General features: G+C 32.3%; 1 protein-coding gene across 3 annotated transcripts in view; it reads left to right on the plus strand.

Moving 5' to 3' along the window:
- Positions 1–15,646, plus strand: part of LOC145291179 (uncharacterized) — a 315,627-nt gene that overhangs the window by 196,256 nt on the left and 103,725 nt on the right. For all 3 annotated transcript variants that reach the window (XM_080136747.1, XM_080136757.1, XM_080136763.1), the window contains exon 5: positions 6,251–6,314. In XM_080136747.1, the coding sequence (XP_079992873.1) occupies positions 6,251–6,314 (64 nt within the window). The remainder of the gene's footprint in view (positions 1–6,250; positions 6,315–15,646) is intronic.

Below are 15,646 nucleotides of genomic sequence, written 5' to 3' on the forward strand. Positions count from 1 at the left end.
TATCTAAAACAGTCCCTAATTATCAGGTTTGAAACCGACGGTACCGATGACTTACCTCAACTAAACTTTCTGCAAATAAAACATAAAAATATATATATATATATACTCTGCGAATAGTCTCTCACTCTGTCTACTAGCACCGTCAATACTCGTATGCACGCTTTCTGTATATATATTTACACTTTTGTACACTGTGTATTTTCACATGCAAGATGTGTGTGTAGATATATATATATATATATATACACTTTTGTGTGGCACTGTGTGTGTGTGTATACATGGGAAGAACTTACTCTGTAAAGACCGAAGTGGCGAAAGCTTGTACGTGAAAGTTGTGATGCTATAGAGAAAAGAAAGCGAACCTACAGCAATCTGAAGCGAGAGCTTCGCAAAGGTTTATTTAATTGATGGTTTTAACCAGGACACACAGAGCTGCAAATGCCACACTTGTGAACGAGTGCTTTTGTCAAAAGCTGGCTACGTCAACCACCTTAAGTCGCACAAAACTCCTGTTCAGGTCAACTTTGCACCTATTAGTCTGAACCAAACGATCTGTTTAACATGCAGCAAAGTTTGCAAGTCTACTGCTGGTCTGAGAAGACATGTAATTGTTCATAGGAATACCCTTCAACCTCCAGAGGAAGTCAACTCGATGGAAATTACTCAATTTGTATGTCACATCTGCTTTCAGATGTGCAAATCTGCGGTGGGAGTGCAGAGTTATGAGATGGCATGGGCGACAAGATTGGGAGAACTCAATGTGACAGCGATCATGTGGAAAGATGCAGCAATCATCATCATATATATATATATATATATATATATATATATATACACACACAGTGCCACGCAAAAGTATTGGATACATTACATTTTTCTTCATAACTCTAATTAGGGTTCAAAATTTTACCTAAAATTTGGTCAGTATATTCCTATTACTATTCTAACTTATATTTGGGATAGTAATTACAAAATCAAAGTTTAGAAAGTGTATATTTAAGGAAAAATATAAATTAACAAATGCAAAAGTATTGGATAGATTGATTTAATATTTGGTTGCATAGCTTTTGTTGCATCCAACAGCTTCGAGTTGCTTTTAATAGTTGCCCACGTTTTTTGCAAAGATTTGCAGAACTCTTCTAGTTGGTGAATATTTTGTGGATTCCTCTTGTGAACATTGATCTTCAATATTTTCCACAAATTTTCAATTGGGTTGAGGTCTGGAGATTAGGCCAGATAAGAATGTCAATTTTATTATTTTTAAGCCATTCTTTCGTTAGTTTGGCAGTACGTTTGGGATCATTGTCATCCTGAAACATAAAATTGCTATTATATCCCAACAAATCAGCAGATTTCTGGAGGTTTTTCTCTAGAATATCCCAGTACATACGCCCATGCATTCTACCATTGATGACTCCTAATTCACCAGTACATTTGGATGAAAAACACCCCCATACCATAATCGAACCACTGCCAAACTTCACTGTAGGAATGGTATTCTTTTTTGTTGTAGGCGGTGCCATTTTTCCGCCATACCTGTGTTGCTGTGTTTCTTAAGATTTCGATTTTAATTTCGTTGGACCAGATTGCCTTGTTCCAAAATTCTTGTGGTTAAAATCAGATCATACGGTATCACTGGAAGAATACTTAACATAATTAATTCGTTCTTAGATAAGAGAAAAATCCAGGTTGTCATCAATGGTCGTACATCTAAACAATATGCTATAAATGCAGGAGTGCCCCAGGGGTCTATCCTTGAACCTTTATTATTCCTGATATTTATTAATGACCTCCCCGACAAAACTGCCTCTGAGATGGGTATATATGCTGATGACACTACACTCTATAACAGGCATGACAGGAAAACAAATGAACACATATCTAAAGAAATGGCAGAAACACTAGAGGATGACCTCCAATCTGTAGTGGAATGGGGACAAAAATGGATGGTCACATTCAATGCTGCCAAGATTAAACTTGTTTCCTTCAATAACTACAAGAAACCTTCTCTACCACCAATAGCAATGGCCAAAGACTCTTTATCTGAAAGTACATCTTTTCAACTCCTCGGCCTGACGTTCACAGGAAACATGAGTTGGAAAAATTACATTGAGAGAATTGCCAGAACCACTGTGAAGGTAGTTTCTCTCTACTGTGCTAGAAAGCTATTAACACCCGAAAGTATCCCATACCTCTATAAGGCCACCATTCGCCCATGTATGGAGTATTGTTGTCATATTTGGACTGGTGCATTTGCTACTAGTCTCTCACTCCTAGACAAGGTTCAAAAGAATCGCCAATAGGTCCTGAACTGTCATCTAAGCTTCAGCCTCTGTCCCATCAAGGAAATGTTGCATCCCTCTGCCTGTTCTACAAGTATTTTAATGCTGAATGCTCTGACGAACTGCAAGCACTTGTACCCCCCTCAACGTAAATACTCCCGACAAACCCGACAAGCAGCAAAACCTCACCCCTTCACAGTTGAGATCCCTAGATGTAATAGAGCCTTCTACTCCAGTAGTTTCTTCCCCAAAACCGCTGGACGCTGGATTCCCTTCAGAGTTCCTGCTTCCCCAACTGTACTGACATGCAGAAGTTCAAATGTAACGTGAACCGACATCTTGCTGCTCAACTCCCCACATAGTACCCCTGAAGCTTATGTCCCTGATAGTAGCCCCCTACATCAAAGTGGCAATGTGCTTTGTTTGGGGTGAAAATGTAATAAAAAAGAAAAATTTTTTTAACATAATTCAAATGTGATCTAACATGTTGATGCTTCAATAATGAAACTTTTCTTGGAGCTCTATAAACAAAATCTGTATGATTTAAAGCTCTACTGATTGTATCCTTGCTCACATCAATCTCAGCTTCTCTGAGATTGGTTTGAATTTCACCACGAGTAACAAGAGTTTCTTTGTACCTTTTTGCTTAGCCACTTTGATTTATTTATTTTTTTTTCATTTAATTTCCTTGGTTGACCACATCTAGGAAGATTTGCAACAGCTTCACCAGGGTTTTTGGTACTCTTGCATAATTTGACCTGAATTCTCATGAATTCCCGTCAAGCATGGATCGGGCGAGACTGGCAATCATCGGTGTCAGCCAAGCATTGTTCAAATGTTGAAACGCTAACTCGACTTTTTATTTTATTTTTTTAATTTTTTTTTTCTGTTATGTTTTTAGTAATTTTTAAGGTGATATTAAGGGGGCAGGGGTGACTTTTTTTTATTTTTCTTATTAGTTATTTATTTATTATTAAAAAAATTTTTAATTGAATTTTTGGAAGTTTTATTAGCGAATGAAAAAGCGCTATCTAAATGGGAGATGGAAGCAGACAACATTCGAATTGGAAGAAAGTGACTAAAAAAAAAAAAAGCTGGCAAATATATTTTCAAACTCTCCAAACAGAAAAATGACAAGCAAGAAAATAAATCTATGCATGTTAGAAAAAGAAATGAAAACATCGATGCAGACAATCTCATATTGCCAGGAGAAGAAATTGCTGTCCCCAAAAAACGAGGTGCAAAAACGCAAATATTTACTTTAAAAAAGATCGTGTGTAAAGGATGGTTTCTCCTGGAGATGTTCAAATGGACAGTGCCACCAAAAGAACTTGACTGAACAAAAAGTCTTGAAAAAAAAAAAAAAAAAAAAACTTGTACTAACACCTAACAATTATATGATTAAAAAATCTTTTCTTGGAGAAAAAAAACAAGCTTTCTGTTGATAAATATTTTGCAAAAAAAAAAAAATTTAAATACTAAAATGAAATAAACATATTTTCATTTTTGTTATTTTTGATTATTTGTATTTTTTTCCGGTTTGTTTTTGTTTTGTTTTTTTTCATTAGTCTGCATTTGTTACGACGCTCGGCTGAAACCGATAATTGCCGGTCTCGCCTAATCCATGCTTGACGAGAATTCACGAGAATTTGGGTCAAATTATGCAAGAGTACCGGATTTTTAAACTTAATGTTTCCAACTGTACTAAGTGGTAGATTAAGTTCCCTTGATATTATTCGATACCCTTTTCCTTCTTTATGCTCATCAAGATTTTTTGATGAATATCTATTGACAACTCTTTAGTTGAAGGCATTTTTATAAATGAACTCATTGACTTTGAAGCAGGTGAACACAAACCGGAAGAATTTTATAAAAATTATTTTAATATAAAGCTCTCTGATTGGTCAGTGATAATTCACTTGCATTATTGCAACACACAAAGCAAAAGTTATCTATAATTGTTTTAGAAAGGGGATTTTTTTTTCTTGAGTTGTAAGGCTTGTTTAGTTTCAGAAGAGTTTCCGATGGGTAATTATTCTATACAAGTCCTAGAGATGACGAATTCTCAGACAGCTGTTCTGTACAGGTTCCGGACTTTATAATTTTTCAGCAAAAAATCCTTCTCGTGTTTGCATGAAAAAACATATGCTAAATAGGTTTAATTTTTATGGAAAAATTCTGGTTTCTGATTGGTTGATAGCAGAACGTGAATTAATTTGATTCGTCAGTTCCTAGTAGCGGCATTTATAAATAGAATCTCCCAACTGTGAGGGACTATACCCCATTGAGTAAAAAATATTGTTACATTTTTAAATGTATTCAATACTTTTGCATTTGTTAATTTATATTCTTTCTTAAATATAAACTTTCTAAACTTTGATTTTGTAATTACTACCCCAAATATAAGTTAGAATAGTAATAGGAATATACTTATCAAATTTTAGGTAAAATTTTGAACCCTAATTAGTTATGAAGAAAAATGTAATGTATCCAATACTTTTATGTGGCACTAATATATATATATATATATATATATATATATATATATATAAACAAATGACAAAAGTCTATATTCCAAATTTTATGATATTGACTATCTTACAATTTATTCCTTTAATTACATTGACATTTACAATTCTTAACAGTAACTGTTTCATAGCACAAAATCATTCATTTAATTATTATATCAATCAATGAATCTATTTTGTCCTTACCTTATCAGAAGAAATAGCAACTATCAATACACCCCCAAAAAATAAAATGCATTTGGGTATGATTACAAAATCCGAAATTAGTTAGGGGCAAAATAGATTCATTGGTTGATATAATAATTAAATGAATGATTTTGTGCTACAAAAAAGTTACTATCAAGAATTGTAAATGTCAATGTAATTAAAGGAATAAATTGTAAGATGGCCAACATCATGAAATTTGAAATATAGACTTGTCATTTGTTTGTTATATGCTTTGTAATTATTCAGCTTCATAGATTAAGGATTAGTATATAAAAATGTGAAGTGTAATTGAAAAAGTAATATTTCCACAGAAATATATTTGTACTCACTCACTCTATATGCACGCACACACATGCTATATAAATATTAGCACACACACTATATGTATATACATTAACATGCATATATATTAACATGTGCATGCACACACACTATATATTAGTGCAGTGTGCATGCACACACACTATATATTAGTGCAGTGTGCGTGCACACATGCACTATATATATTGCGAATGCATACACAAACTGTGCATGCATACAGTGTATATGTAAAAACGTGCGAATGCATAATGTTTATGCACATGCGCACTCTCACATTCTCTATCTATATGCACAAGCCCATACTCAATCTCTTTCTCTCTCTCATATATATATATATGCACACACACACACACACAAATTCGTATACATTCTAGATATATGAAGTGAAGTCCCAGGCTATTTAGATTTAATCACCTAAAATAAATAATTTGCTGTATTTATCAAATAATGGCTTCAAGGGCTGAATGGATATTTTTTATTCATTTATTTTTTGAGGACATGACTAGTGGTTGAGGGTAGATCTCTTGTTCTCTCTACCCGCATTTCTACCCCCCCCCACACACACACAACTTGCTGCTTCTCTAAGCTGGTGGAATGTATGGAGACCAGTTACATACTTCCACTGGCTGCCAACAACGGACTACTCCCTCACCCACCCTTTTTCTTTAACTCTTAAATTCGCAGCCCTGTGGCTCTAGAAACTGAAAGTTTTTATTTTTTGTTTAGGTTTTTAAGCTGGTTGTTTTGGCCTAATAAAGAAAAGCGGAGCCTCGGCTGATTAGAGATCACATGCTTTGTGTACAGCTATTTTTCTCACCGGCTGAAGGAAGAGGAGCTCTCTTCTAATGGCCTTATGTCAGTTTTTAATATGCCGGTTTGGACTTACGTTATCTTTCTGTTCTTACCTTTTAGGAAGAGGACTGTGATCATTATGAATTAATAGAACCTTATGCAATAAAATATCAACAAAATTCAGGTAAGTCACTTCCTCGTTTTTTTTTTTTTGTTTGTTTTTTCTTTGTTAATAATTTGCTTTCATTTTAGATTTTATCGCATTTCCATGGCTAGAGCCAAATAATGAGCCGAAAAGATTATCTCAAGCTTTGTAAAGTTGTAAACTGTGTCTTTGTCTATGTATATACAATGAAGAAACAATAATATACATTAAATGTATGAAACCGGATGATAAATGAATGTGTATATTTCATATACACATTCATTCCATGCCTAACCTGATGAATCCTTACGAAAACTAAATACAGAAAATTCTGTAGCTTAATTGTATAGTAAGTTTCATGACTTACTATCTACACACACACACACACACACACACACACACACACACACACACACACACACACACACACACATTAAGCACTTCATATTAAGCACTGTTGAAATATTGAAAGAAAAATATATACATAATATACTACTTTACAACAAGTGTATAAATGAAACAATATTTTATAATATAAAAAGTAATATGCATTTATGTGTATATAATATATATAATATATATTAAATGCTTTAGAGTCCAAATAGAACAATTGTTTAAAAACAAAAAACCCAAACAATGAAATGGTGTACATTAATTTCAGTGATCAATGTTATAAAATATACAACAGCTGACACAATAAAAACTTAAAGAATATATATATATATATATATATATATATATATATATATATATTAAATAGGACATTTACGTTGGATACCATGTTCATTTATCCAGTTGCATAAAATTCAAAATTACACTAAAATGTACCATGACACATTACACAGAAAAAACACGTGGTGGAAGTGAAGGGAAATATTGTGTTTGATACCCGACCACAGCCGCTGCCAAGCCCTCTTCTCATTCTTTGCTAACCTTATTGTAAACAATTTCCCATTGCTTTTCTACTCATTTCAGTATTTACCCGGCAAAGGCGTTGGGAATAGTTTTTTGCATGGATGACTTTTCTGTTTTACATATTAGAATTACCCAACAAAAACAATGTCTTACAAATATTTGCAGTTGAAGTGTCATTTCTTTTTATTTAAAACTTAGTAAATGTTAAAAGATTCCTACACTAATTTCCAAATACATTTTATCTTTATTTTAGTTTATCTTATCTAAGTTAATTTCTTGTTTAAATCTTTTTAAAATTTGGACTTTTTTTTAACTCTTTAATTTTAAACTAGTTTTTTTCTGCTTATCTTAAAAAGTGGTATTCCCAAATGGTTACTCATTTTAAAACTTAAAAAATAAAAACTGATTTGGAATAAAAAAACAAAAAAACAAACAAAAACAATTACCATTAAAAAGAAATAAAAATTCCAAATTTGTTTTATTTTGGTGTTGATTAAACTACTCACATTCTTGTTTATCTACCCAACTTATCACCCCTTGCTCTTTTAAGTCATTTTTTATTTTAATTTTTAAAATTGATAAATTTAACTTTTTTTATATGCATTAAAGCAAATTATTTGTTTATTGATGGCGGGGGGGGGGGATTTTTTTTTTTAGTACAAATTTTCATTCTTTTGATTTATTAAAACTCTCTTGGAAACCATTTTTGCATCCCTTCCTTATCTTTTAGGTTATCCTGTTCTGTATCACATTTTAATTCTTTAATTTCATTCTTTAAATTTTCTTCATGGATTATTATCAATTCATTTTTGAACAGTATCTTAGTTTGTTTTTATTGTTGTTGTTTTTATCAACTTCAAGGGGATCAATCAATGATTGCTAGCAACATGGATCGGTAATAAAAACTTATTTCTTATTTTTGGAACCTGTAGTTTCTTAACCAATTAAGGCACACAGTCTAATGCACATTAATTATTGAAATTAGCCATATTTATGTATTCTATTGCAAAAACCTAACCTGTCATCACCGTATTTTAGTCCTAAGTATGACATTTAAGTGCAACCAGGGGTGAGGCCTTAATTTGGGAGCTTTGGTTGTAACCCCCATTATTTTGAACAAGCATAGGCATTGTCACTCCCAGCTGTAAGTAAAATGGATCAAATACTATTTACAAAAAATATGCTGCCTACAAAAGAAATTAACATATGAACCAAATCTATAAAAAAAAATTTAAATCTACTTGAAGTCTGAAAACTTACTAAAATAAATGATGTTCTTTTCTCTTCCCTGCAACCTCTTTCCCAGAGAAGAGACATTGCAAGCCTGTCTCTGCTCTATTATTTTCATGGCAAGTACTCAACTGAACTCCAATCTATATTCTCTGCTTGCCAAACTCACAAAAAACAGTTGACTAGCTACAACCACTATATATGATTTCCCCTACTCTCTATCCCGAAATCTAAACACATGAACAAAACTTCTTTCTTAGAACTGCCCGCCTGTGGAACACTGGTCTGCTTCCCACTTGAATACAACATAGTAGCCTTCAAAACCAATGTAAACAAGTTCTTGTTGCGCCGTCCTCATAAATAATCTGATCTACCTCTGCATTCCATGTTTAAAAAGGATGTGTCCTCTATAGTATCAGACCTGACCAAATGGTTAATTGTAGGTATAGACCAATTCATACCATCCAAAAAATTCCAACAAAAACCTAACAGCCAACCATGGTTCTCCCCAGAATGTGCTGCTGCCATCGCATACAGAAATCACCTTTTCCATAGCTACCAACATAATAGATGCACTGAGACTAAAGCTGCTTTCAGAAACGCCAGCAACCACTGTAAAAGAGTAATAAAAAATGCAAATAGTAAATAGGTTCCTGAACAGAAGTGTGCGTTCTATCCCAACCATTATCAATGGACCAGAGGTCATCTCGTCAGCATCAGACAAGACCAAACTATTTGCCAAGAACTTTGCAACTAATTCTACCCTATGTGATGATAATGTAGTAAAGCAAGAGTTGTGCAATCTCCGATTATATCTCTTTTGAATCGGCACTATTTGATTCCAATGGCAAGGAGAGGTCTAGGATGACTGGAAACAATGCCGAGATAAGCAGAGAACATATACAGCATATGGTATTCCCAAATGGTTACTCATTTTAAAACTGATCAGGTTCAATGTTGCTTAACTTTACATCTATTTCCTTCTCTCCCTATTTTCCCCTGCTCTTTTTTGCACCCCACTTCCTTCCCACTCTTTCTCTGAAACCATTTCCCCTAGTAAAACATGTTAGAGGAATTGTTTATAACAATGAACTTTTCCATTTCGTCATTTTGTAAAATTTTGTGTGATATCCTTAAATGCTATTATGAGACCTTAGTTTTCAACTCCCATGATGACATACTTTTTTCTATCCTACAGCTTTTTCATGCTTGATTTGTTCTGTTATATGACCAATATATAAAAGTATTGTTTTTTTTTATTAATGAACAAAATAAAATGAAAATATTTCTGACAATTATGCAAAGTGTTTGAAATGTTTCGTACTTTATGAACTTTATCAGAAAAATGTATTTGAAAAAAAGGCATTATTCTAGAAAATGTTACAAACTGTAAAAATCTAGTAAAAGGATGAATTAAATATTTGGGGATGACGGTGGCTAAATGGATAAGGACATGGACTGAAAAGCTAGGTGTGTCAAGTTCGAATTCAGTTCGTGCCACAAACTTTCATAAAACCCACACCTGACCTTGTAGCTCACATCATCTTTAGGAAGTAAATAAAATTATGAATATTTGATATCTTAATAAACTACACACACATATATTCTCTGTGCACATGGCCACCATTGTTTGTGTGTATTATCACATTGATAAATATGACATGTCAGAAAGAAGGATGCAAAAAACTTATTGCATTTAATGTTTATCTACAATTTTCTGGCATTATATTAACAACATAAGAGTTGACATTAAGGTGTATGAAAAGAGACACAAAGAATGTAACAAAGAAACATAAATCCTAAACAAGAAATACAATGTTTCATGACAATACAGAAATGCATGTATTGATGAAGACTAAATTGTGGATCAACAGAAATGTTGAGTTATTTACATTATGTCTCAATGATGGTGAGACGCCACTAAGTGAAAATATAAACAGTTTGTTTGATCTTTACGCATTTGATCAAACCATTTTATCAGTATAACAGTAAAGAGAAACACTTAAGAGAAGGATATATTTCTGCCGAAGTAAAAAAGGGTTTTTCTTCATATTTGTAGAATGTTATAGTTGGGACTGATCTGCATACATGACTACCTAATTTGCATGTGTGGAGACTGACTAACTCAAATGAAAGGATGAATGGAAAGCAGGAGGTCGATTTTCAGAAAACAAGAGCAGAAAGTGGTGGTGGTGCTGGAAATCTGTTTGGGATGTTGGATTGAATTTGTAACTTGTTTTTTTTTTTCTTATTAGATTACAATCAGGAAAGAAACCAAAAAAAATTTGTCAATTTAAAAATTATGCTAAGAAGCAGGTTAGGTCAAACCATGTCTGATCAGTAAAAAAAAAAAAAAAAAAAAAAAAAAAAAAGATTAAATAAATGAGACGGTCTCATTATTCATTTATTTATTTTTTTGACAATCAGGTGGAAGAGGGCCCAAAAGTTACCGAATCATGTGACTGTAGTGCCATCTAGTGCTAGAACTAAATATTTCTAGAGGGGATAACTCTAATCAAAATCTGATATTTAAAAATTTTATATTCTATGAGATTTTATGTAATCATGTGATTTTAAAATCATTATTTTAAAATAAGATTAAGATAAAAGATGCCCAAAATGACAAAATCGAATTTTTCTGTTTAAATTTTCATGAAACAAAACGCTTTAATACAGTTTTCCATTTCATCTTATTTTCTATATTCATGCTTTTCGTAATTGACAAATATTTTATTTTGAAAAGTACAGAATGCAACTGCCTAACTCTTCATGGAAGCAGGGTGACACTTATTCATTTTTATCAGCAGAGTTTGACCTTTTTTTATTAAAGCAGGTCATTTTGATCTTCATGTATATATGAAAATCCAAGCAAATTTGAGGACAAATTAAGAAAAGAAAAAAGAAAAATCAAAGGCGTGAAGGAAATTTGTATCATTTAAAAGTTATTTTATATTTTGATTTGATTTACTGGTAAATCTGAAGATCCTTATAAAATCGTACCCAGAACTCTACAACTATGTGTAAGTAGATTGGTATGATTGAAAACCTGTGTCCTGTAGAATCCTCCCTTGTACCTTCCTTGCTTGGTGCATGTTGCAAATATTTTATTCTGCATATATGTTGTAACTGGGTCACACTTGTACAATTGCACACTGGGCCCCAATCGATCATTGATGTTCAATTATTAATCTGCATGAAAAAAGTAAGAAATGTTGTTGTATTGCTTCTGTCATTTAAAAAATTATCATTGCTATTTTTTTTTTTTTTTTTTGCTTTTCATATATTTAGCATTTCAATTTTATTTTTTACTTAATGAACATTTAATGAGAAATTTTAAAAAAATTATATAAGACTCAAATTTATCAAACAAAATGGCTACTTTAGAATTTATATGGAATTTTAATTCAAATTATACCAATTAATATCCTCTTTTATTCAAATGTCTATTGTATCCTAATGTAAATGCATAAATCTGTTTGGATATTGGCATTTGTTAATAATGGGTCCCTACAAAAGAATTAATACTTTTATCAATAATTTATAATGAAAGTTTTTTTTTTTTAAAGACTCTAGTTCTAATACCTATATCACTATAATGAAATGAATTGAACATATTTCTGTGTTTGTCTAACTTTAAGTATGTTATGCACAGGATTCACACCTAAACTAATTAACCGATTATTATGAATTTTGGAACAGCTACTTCGTGTAAGGGGTATAACTATGGGCTATATTTAGTTTATCTATTGTAAAATTCCAATAAGTATTAGCCATTAGTAAAATATTTCCGCAATTTTAATTTAGAGTATTTTTAAAAGTTTAGAAAGCATCTCTCATTTGAAAATTTAAATATGATTTCCATTGAATTTAATCTGTAGTCATTAGACATAGATTTTCTGGATATCAATTTAAGATTTCTTTGAAGGTTTAAATTTTAGATATTTTTTAGAATCCAAATATATAATGGATTTTGATCTAAATTGGAATAAAGATTCTAAATGCAAGGTTTAGTAGCATATCTTTATCTTAGTAAGTGGTGCAAAACTTGTGTTTGTGATATTAATTTTACGCTTTCTGAGATATTGTAGTTTCTTATATAAGAGAAAATATTTTTTAAAAAGGAAACAGATATATACCAAAAAAATCTGGCAAAATGGAATAGAATTATATAATTGAATAAAAAGAAAATGCTTGAAAACTTAGATAAAATAAAGGTTAGAAAGAAACAGGAATGCTGATAAGATAAAATCTAATTTTCATAAATGACCATTTTGTCCTTGGAAAAATGTTTGGATTTCACCTGTTATTTTTCCTTCTCAGTTTATCTGTCACATGATATCATGCAGTTTAATGATCGCTTTGTTGTAACTTGCACCCTTCAACAAATGAGGTACTATAAAAAAATGACTATTGGAAATTTAAATGTTTCAAGTGGCTCCCTCAAATGACTCGTAATTAATAGGTATTCATTAATTTTTAAGATTGCATAGCATCTTCAGAAATACTGCCTTTTCAATAGTCAAAATTGTCATCAGTTTTGATATATTAAGTAGTAGTTATATTGCAATCAAATGTAAAATTGTGGGTTAAAATGAAATTAAGTAAAATATATATTTACTGCTATTAAAATTTAGATTAACTTCAGTAAATAAATTTATGAAAATCAACTCTTAAATAAGCAGTAATCTGTTGGAGAGGAGGGGGGATAAGAGATACTGTAAGACTTCATATATTTCTCAAATTTTAGTCACAATAACCAAAAGCTGATGATCAAGATGGTATTTGCTCTTAAGTTCATATGGTGTCAATTGATTGCTCAAGATTTTAAATTATTTTGACATTATTTGAAATAACTATTGATGAGGTTGGATTATTTAGATTACTGTTAAATTTTGGTTATAATGTAGCATTCAGGGCCACCATTTGTACCTTAGAATGTTGGTGGGTTTGTGCAAGTTCGGTAAGCATGTTGGGGAGAGAAATATTCATCATTGATCTTGTGTGTGCTTAGTTTTAAGATAAAACTAAGGTATCACCTGCCAAGGCAAAAGAAATGTACATTTGACGATATTTGCGGTTTGAGCGAAAAAGATCAAGATAGAGAACAGAAGTGGGAAGAAGAGACACCACGTAGGATAAATCGGAAACTATGACAAGAGCAATAATAGCCATTGCGTTATTGATGAATGTTTATGCACATGTGTGTGCGACATACCTATTCACAAATCAGTCTGAAAAGCATATGCCTATAATAATAAAGAAATCTTATAAGGTTATTGTTTTGTTTCAAAATGTTTTCAATGACCTTTAACTGTTCTTTGTTTTCATTGAATATTTTGTACATTTTGAAACCAATCTGCACATGTTATTTTTACTCCTTTTATAGAAAGGAGCAAACAGTATTCAATAAACTGAAATTTATATACCAATAATAGTGCTCGGTTGTTAATCTATCTTTATCAATATCTGAAGTGTTAGTTATGAGTTATCTCCCTTTATTAGAACTCTTCACTGATATCCCTACAAAAAATAGAAATACAGCTCCATGCTTTTTTTTCATCAGACTGCATGAATTTTGGACATGTAAAGCAGTATAAAGGTTTGAAATGAACACTGCATATTAATCTTTAATTCCTGACTTTTTTTACTCATGTTCACCCCAAACAAGGCATATCGCCATTTGGACATAAGGGGCTACTATTTGGGACCATACTTAGGGAAGATGAACAAGATATTGGTTTACATTACACTTAAACATCTGCATATCAATACAGTCAGGGAGTAGGCAGCAGGAAGAGAATGCCAGTCTAGCTGTTCAAGGGAAAAAACTATTAGAATAGAAAACTTTCTAGCATTTAGGGACCTTTGCAGTGAAGGGATGTGATTTTATTACTAAGTATGTTTGTCGGGGAATATGCATGTTGAGAGGGCACAATTGCAATTTCATCAGAGCACATTCTATTATAATACTTGTAAAACAGGCACAGAGATGCAACTTTAGCTTTCTGTAAATATGTAGGGTTATCCCTATAATGGTACAGGGAAGCTGAGCAAGATGAAAAAGGGTAAGGTTACTAGACCCTCAGGTGCTGTTGAGATGTTGAAGGCTTTCGGTGCAACCGGCATTGAGAAATAAGACTTGACAAATCAGATCATAAAAGGTTATCTCACAAGACTGGAAACTTAGTACGATTCTGGACTTTTATAAGAGTAGAGAGGAAATACCAAATAGTTAATTACAGAGGCACTAAGTGATTGAGATAACAATTTAGAAGCAAATAAGATGTCAGAAAAGTATAAATGAAATGCAGTTTTATCTTTTGTCTGGGCAAAGTATCACTGGTGCTATAATTATCCTAAGAAAAAAATGAAAAAGTACCTTGGTAAGAACAAACTGTTTGTTGCTTTTCTTGATCTTGAGAAAGCTGCTGATTGTGCCAAAAGAGAATGTCTGGTAATCTTTGCATAAACTAGAGGCAAATAAGTGGTTGGTGATGGTTGTTCAATGTACAGAAATGCTTGAAGTCATCTGAGAGATAACAGCACATTTAGTGACAAATATAGTATTAAAATACAGTATATCAGGGTTCTGTTCTGTGTCTCTTGCTATTCATTTGTATTTCAGAAACATTATCCAGAGTTTCAGATAGGTTTTCTAGAAGAGATACTGTATGCTGCTGATTTAATACTTGCCTATCAAACGATGGAATAACTATTTAGAGTTGGAAGAGTGCTATGGAAAGTAAAGGTCTGAGAATAAATGTTACCAAAATCAAAGTGGTGATCTGTGTTTGTAGTGTTGGAAAGCTTTCCTAAGGAGGAAAGTACTGTTCAGTTTGTGGAAAGGAGTGAGTGTATTTCAATCTTGTATCTGGAAGCATTGGATACGCAAGTAGTGCAGTGGCAGTACTGATAGGTCAAGAGAAGATAATCAGTTTATGCCTCAAAAGTGTAAGACAATGAAGATGGAAGATTAAACTATGTTGCTCCCCACATCAAATGCTATTCATTGAATCGTTAATAAAATTCAATCTTTTTCTGGAATCTAATTTGACACAAACTTTAGTCTATGCTTGACTTGTCCACCAATTTTCAGTCATGACTATCCAGCAGTTTATTTTATTGCTGTTCAATGTGAACACCTGGATGGGACATGTAAAAAAAAAAAATCCTTTCCTGGCCCTAACTTTTGCTTTTATCTTTGATTCAGGAATAGTTTGCAGAAT

This window comes from Euprymna scolopes, chromosome 2 (genome assembly GCF_053919585.1).
Source record: "Euprymna scolopes isolate OS-2025 chromosome 2, ASM5391958v1, whole genome shotgun sequence".
Taxonomy (NCBI): domain Eukaryota; kingdom Metazoa; phylum Mollusca; class Cephalopoda; order Sepiida; family Sepiolidae; genus Euprymna; species Euprymna scolopes.